The sequence below is a fragment of the Bison bison genome, unplaced genomic scaffold, assembly GCF_000754665.1.
Source record: "Bison bison bison isolate TAMUID 2011002044 unplaced genomic scaffold, Bison_UMD1.0 scf7180017858664, whole genome shotgun sequence".
Classification (NCBI taxonomy): domain Eukaryota; kingdom Metazoa; phylum Chordata; class Mammalia; order Artiodactyla; family Bovidae; genus Bison; species Bison bison.
This window is the reverse complement of record NW_011489236.1, coordinates 8,059-14,534: the sequence shown is the minus strand read 5'-3', so window position 1 is coordinate 14,534 and position 6,476 is coordinate 8,059. Positions and strand designations below refer to the sequence as shown.

Below are 6,476 nucleotides of genomic sequence, written 5' to 3'. Positions count from 1 at the left end.
GGGCAGGTGTGTCACACAGAATTTCCTAAGTCATGAGCTAGAAAGTTTTGGAAAACAACTCATCGGTGAAGGAAGTGCTGTCAGGAGGCATCTGGGAGGCTGGGGTGCAGTGCCCTCTCTGACCTCACAGGAGGAGAGGCTGAAAAAGGAGCTTCGGGTCAAGCTGGAGCTGGCCAAGTTCCTCCAGGACACCATTGAGGAGATGGCCCTGAAGAACAAGGCTGCCAAGGGGAGCGCCACCAAAGACTTCTCCGTGTTCTTCCAGAAGGTGCTGTGGCGCTTTGTCCCCGTGGCCGGGCCTGTGGTCCCCGGAGCTGGTCAGCAGCTGGGGCCCCTGCCTTCTCGGGAGGCGCCCCTTGTCACCCTTCCCCCCTTTCACTGCACGGTGAGGGTGGGGTTCAGGGCCGGGGCTGGAGGGCTGTAACTGGTCCCACCCGCGCCCGTGGAGGCCACACTGCTGTCCACCAGCCTCGTCTGGGCCTCCAGACTGCAGTGGCCCTGGGGGAGGACCGAGGGCCCACAGTTGTGACAAGCGGGGCCCGGGCTGGGGAGGAGGGGGCAGACTGCCCCACATGGAGAGACCCGGCGTCTCCCTGCCGGCCGTCTCTGTCCCGCTGGCCCAGCATGCGAGGCCCAGGGGCCGGACCCCACGTGCCGAGTGACGCCCAGGGGCCGCTCCCTGTGGGGGTCCCTGAGTGTTGAGCTGCCCTTCTGCTTTGTCCTGACTTAGGGCGTGTGCCCGGGAGTTGGGGGGTGCTGGGGGCACACAGCCCGCCTGCTGTGGGGGTGCCTGCTGGTAGTGACCCTCACGATGGCTCCTGCAGATCCGAGAGACGGGCGAGAGACCCAGCAACGAGGAAATCATGCGCTTTTCTAAGTTGTTTGAAGATGAGCTGACCCTGGACAACCTCACGCGCCCACAGCTGGTGGCGCTGTGCAAGCTGCTGGAGCTGCAGTCCATCGGCACCAACAACTTCCTGCGCTTCCAGCTCACCATGAGGCTGCGCTCCATCAAGGCGGACGACAAGGTGGGCGCGCGTCTGGGCTCCGGGGCGAGTGCTGGGGTCGCACGGGGTTCAGCCGCCATGACAGCCCATCTCCGTGATAGGAAGTAGTGACTGAGAAGGTGGGTTTTACGGCGGCCTGACATTTTATTATACAGTGTATCATGATTTATTAACTGTTACTTTAACTAATCTTGTGCTGCCCTAAAAAGCAGTCTAATCAACACTTTTTAACATAGATTTTGCTCCAGATCTTTGATAGATCCTATAGAAATAGTGACCTAGAATTGGGGCCTTGTGACTAAAGGGCAGGAAGTCAAAAGCAGGTCCTGACCATGACCTGGTTGCCCCCTGGCCTGCAGCGCGCCTCGAGTGTGCGTCTCCCGGGGAGAGGTCCCGAGGAGCCCCGCGTCCTCTCTGGAGCACCTTCGGCCTTCAGTCTGTGGCACCTGGTGTCTGAGCTGGGCCAGCCTCTGCTGTTGACTTAACGGCTTCCATCCTCACAGCTGCCGTGTGTGCTCACTGGTGTTCTGACCTGCGCGGACGGCCTCCTGTCTCACAGCCGGTGTGCTCAGTCCTGACTCGGCTCCTGGTTCTCCTGCCTGCTTTATGTTCCTCTTAATCTCTTTCCTTTCCTTCTTTTGCATTAATTAGGTGTTTACTCTTGTGTTCTCTCTCCATTAGCTTGTTATTTACTTGTTACCTGAGCTGTTTCTCTAGAGTTTACAGCTGGCTTCCCTGAGCACAGGAGTCTGGCAGAGTAGATGCTTTTCCTGCCACACGCGTGCTGGGGCCCCGCGGGGTCCCCGCCGCACTTGCCTCCTCCCTTGCGAGTGTTGCCTGCGTTTCTGCACCCAAGCTAATGTCTGTGCTCCACCGCGCGTTTCTCCTCCTGACCCCGGGCCTTCCTGCCTGTTTCCACCGGGCTGATTCCTCCACTGGACGAGTCCCCTCTGTATTAGCCTCCCTCCTGCAGGGTGTCGCTGGGCAGAGGACCCAGGGCTCACGGGTCTCTTTCAACGTTTAAAGACGCTGCTGAGCACATGCCCGCCGCCAGGCCTGCTGCTGTTCTCTGAAGATGACGTCTTTCTCAGCAGTGCCTCAGAGTTTGTTTGCATTTAGCAGTTTCGCAGTAACGTCCCAAGGCGGTATTTCTGTGCTCCTGTTTCCTGGTTCTGGTGCTTCCGTTGTCTCATTAAATGCCACTCCCCCAGTACATCTGGCTACCTATCCTCTCTTCCTCTTGAGCTGATTACTCTTAAATCCATCCTCTGAGATTCCTGTTTTCAGGTAAAACTTTCCGTCTTGTTCTCCAGAAGCAGATCAGCACCGCATTCCGTAGGCATGAAGAGACGGGGTGCTTCCGCTCTGTGGAAAGCCTGCCATGTGGCTGCCCCCCTGGGGACAGGCGGCTTGACCTCAGTGCTGGGATTCCTGGGAGGTGGGGGGCGGCCAGACGTCTCCTGTTGAGAAGTGGACGGGGCATACTTTCCTCCTGACATGAGGTGAAAACATGCATAAGAAGCCTGGAAAGCAGGGAGAAGCCCCTGAGACCCTAGGAATGACACGGGAGGTCTTTGTGCCTCAGAGTCCAGCCTTGGGCCTGAAGAAGCCGGAAGTCACTGATGAGGACAGACCCTGAAAGCCCGCCTACTGATCCAGGGAGAGGGGCCGCCCGGCAGGCGGAAGGCGTCCAAGAGCGCCTGTGCTGCTGCAGCCAGACGCCACGGGGAGCCGCGTCCCCGCACGCCAGGCGCCGGCGTCCGCGACAGTGGGGCTCTGTCAGTCAGGTCTGCGAGTGTGGCTCGTTCCCCACCCCGTCCTCCCTGCTAGAGTGGCGTGGAGGGGCCAGGCAGCAGGCTCGCCTGCCCCTCCCAGCCAGCGAGCATGCTTACGGGGGCCCAGTCCACCCACCCGGTCCAGCCATCGGAAGAGCCTCTGCCCCGGCCTCAGTGGAGGCCACGTCCCACCTGTTCCAGAACACGCCCAGGATGCAATTTACGGGTACGACTGAGTGACATCACAGAGAGCTCACGGCCGTTGGAGGGAGCGCGTGCTCACAGTTCCCAGAAACGGGGCTGGGAAATGAGGGGAGGCGGAGCCGTGGCTCAGGCCTGTACCCCTGGTGGGGTCGGAGTGGCCAGCTGGAGGCGTTGCTGATTGGCCAGGAAGGGAAACAGAGGTCGGGGTCTGTGGTTGGAGACTTTGAAACACGAGTTCTGCACACCCAGGAAAGCCCACAGGGGCGATGCAGACAACTGTGGCTGTTAGTGTGGATTGGTAGATGCCAGCCTGTCCGTTCTGCGCCTGTGAACGTGCGATGGCACACCCCCGCCAGAGTGCTGTGGGAGGGAGCCCGCTAGGATAGAAGGCGAGGACGCCAGGACCTTGTGACCCCAACCCGGAGTGTCCACCCTCCTTTGAAAATCACTCCTCGTGCTAAGAACCAGGAGGAAGGACCTCAGTGAGAAAAAGCAGTCGGTGGGCGCCAGCACCGAGTGGACAGATACAATGGGGCATGTTGACCATTGGCCGTTTCCCAGATACAGTAAAAGACGTGAATTTACAGACTTAAGAAACCAGGTGAATCCCAGAGAGGATGTACCCACAGAAATCCACACGAAGACAATCAGATGAACAGACTTTAAAGACAATCTGAAAGTGACGAGAGAGATTGCAGGACAGACGGTTTGAATGAGAGTGCATTTCTCGTCAGAAGCCTGGAGGGCGGGAGGAGCTGGAAAGTTTCTTTGTGTGCTGAAAAAAAAGAACTGTCAACTCAGTCCTGTACTCAGCAAAAATAAAAATTAAAAATTGAGAAAAAACTGGGATGAGGGGGAAGTCAGGATGTTCTCAGATGAAGGAAAACCAAGCTTGTGGTGGAGCATCAGGAAGCGACTGTGTGTGACAAGCAATGGGCTTCGCTCCTGCTGGCAAGCCGTCCTCGTGAGGGGAGGCGAGAAGGTGGAAGCAGAGACAGACTCCGTGTCCGGGGTGGCGTTGGGACGAGCTCAGCCTGCGGGGGAGGGTGGGGTGAGGTGCCTGTGCGTCACCTCGTGACGAGTTGGATGCATCCTGCCATCAGAGCAGCTCCTGGAAAAGGACGCGGTGGTGCACAGGGGGTGAGCGCAGAGGGGCCACGGGCACTGCTGGAGGACGGGCAGGGCGAGTCCTCACGCTGCGTCTCGTTACCACTCAGCGCTGGAGACGAGCCAGACGTCCCGCCCTGGGCGAGCGGTGGGAGCAGGACCATTGTGGGTGCAGCGTGCTCACCAACACGGGCTGCGTGGGTCTCCAGGGCCTCCCGGAAGCTTCCGCAACGTGCAGACGACAGAGGGCAGAGCAGACTCGTGCCTGGGGGCGGCTGTGTCTGAAGGGGCCTTGTGAGGTCCTCGTGGGCGCGGCTTGGCATTGCCTCCTGCCTGTGCCCTGAGACCACCCGTCAGGTGTGATGGGGACCCGCACGGCTGCATGTGGTGCTACGGCTGTCCCCGGGTTGACGGGGGGGCACTGTTGCCCATCATTCTTCTCTCGCATTCCTCATCCCTGCACAGGCTCCTCGAGACCCCGGTGCCATGCCGTCTGCCTCGGGCACTCCTGTGTGCTTCCTGCTCGGGTCACTGCAGCCTCAGGCTGCACAGGGAGGGTCAAGAGGCATCTTGAGCGCAGTTCCTCAGTCCAGTCCTTCCTCTCCCATTCCAGGAACACAGAGGATGCTGGCTGTGTGGGGGGGCGGGAGGACTGTGGGGTTCAGGCAGAGTGGGGCCTGGGCCTGGTGAGCATCTTTGCATCCCGCAGTGGGTCCTGGCCCTTGACCTTTAGGTCCCGCCCTCTGTCAGACTGTCTGGTCCCTGCAAACTCAGAACTAGCACCTTGGGTGGGTGGGGGTGGTGTTTGTCTCGTGTTTGGCAGAGTGTGTTAGGAAGGTTCTAATCACACGCTTAGATTTGTGTGTGCGTGCAGACAGCGTAGACCCTCCCTGAGCAGGGTGAGCCCTCCAGAGGTCACCAGCTTCTTCCTTTGACAGCTGATCGCTGAGGAGGGCGTGGACAGCCTGAACGTCAAGGAGCTGCAGGCGGCGTGTCGGGCGCGAGGCATGCGGGCCCTGGGCGTCACAGAAGACCGCCTGCGGGGCCAGCTGAAGCAGGTGCGTGGGCAGGGCCCTGGGCCACCCTCACAGACTCTGGGTCGCCACTGGAGTCTTTCCTGCCGCTCCGCCTGGTCTTATGAGGATGCCCGAGGGCCAGGCCAGCTTCCTGTGAGATTCCCGTGTGTCCCTCTGCTGAGGCTGAGGGTGTGGGCAAATGAAACCCAGGCCAGCCCGACCTCTGAAGGCCCTGCTCTCAGCAGCCCCTGGAGTCTCGTCCCGCTCAGTGTTTCCCAGTTCCTGCGGCTTCGCCGCAGGGCGTCTGTCACTCATGGGACTGAGGTGGGCAGCGGGTGTGAATGTGGCGGCCGATTGACCCCTTGTAGGGCTTGAGGCGTTTCTGGAAAAGCTCGCTCGGGTGACGGGGTCCACTCAGGTGCTGCTGTGGTTGTCGCTGCCAGCCTGCACCCCCCTCCCCTCCCCAACGCAAACTAGAGCAGGGGAGGGTTCGGCCAGGCCCTGTGGGCGCCCAGGCCGGAGGTGAGCCTGGGTCTCGCACTCCCGCTCGCAGTGGCTGGAGCTGCACCTGCACCAGGAGATCCCGACGTCGCTGCTCATCCTGTCCCGGGCCATGTACCTTCCCGAGACCCTGTCGCCTGCCGACCAGCTCAAGTCTACCCTGCAGACCCTCCCAGAGATCGTGGTGCGTGTGGCCGGGCCCCCTGCTGCTTGCTGTCAGGCCCCTCACTGCTCCGGGAGACACCCCCAGCTCTCTGTCTTGTCTGTCTTTCTCCCCCTGAGGGCCCTGCGGGACACAGGAAGGTGGCCCTTGGGGTCCTCCTTGGGAAGCAGGCCTGGAGGGGACGATGCCCAGAGGCACTGGCTGGGCCCCGGGGCTGCGCTGGTGGGGACACCTGCCCCATATCAGGGCACGCTCACGGGCTCCCCTCCCTGAAGGCCAAGGAAGCCCAGGTGAAGGTGGCCGAGGTGGAGGGTGAGCAGGTGGACAACAAGGCGAAGCTGGAGGCCACGCTGCAGGAGGAGGCGGCCATCCAGCAGGAGCATCGCGAGAAGGAGCTGCAGCGGAAGAGCCAGGCGGCCGTGGCCCAGGCAGCGGTGAGCAGGCGGGGCGGGCGTGGGCGGTGGGGGGGTAAAGCGGGCGCTGCCAGCCTGGCCTGAGGCCCTGAAGCTGAGGATCGAGGCCCTGTGGACGCTGGGGCCTGGAGGAGCGGCGTGAGTGTGCCTCGCCCTGCTTGGCACTGGCTTGGAGCGTCCTTCGGGGGAGCCTCGTGGGGGTGGGCTTGCTGCCAGCCGGCCAGGCTCTGCAGACCTCCTTCCTCACGGAGACGGCCCTCTGGCCTGCGGTGTGTCTGCCAGTGGGGGCG

The 6,476-nt window shown here is 61.5% G+C and overlaps 1 protein-coding gene across 1 annotated transcript in view; it reads left to right on the top strand.

Annotated features, from left to right (window-relative positions):
• LETM1 (leucine zipper-EF-hand containing transmembrane protein 1) overlaps positions 1-6,476 on the top strand; it is a 26,736-nt gene that overhangs the window by 12,671 nt on the left and 7,589 nt on the right. Inside the window, exons 5-9 of the mRNA XM_010828555.1 lie at positions 131-268; positions 825-1,028; positions 5,032-5,151; positions 5,663-5,794; positions 6,049-6,259. Of these exons, the coding sequence (XP_010826857.1) occupies positions 131-268; positions 825-1,028; positions 5,032-5,151; positions 5,663-5,794; positions 6,049-6,259 (805 nt within the window). The remainder of the gene's footprint in view (positions 1-130; positions 269-824; positions 1,029-5,031; positions 5,152-5,662; positions 5,795-6,048; positions 6,260-6,476) is intronic.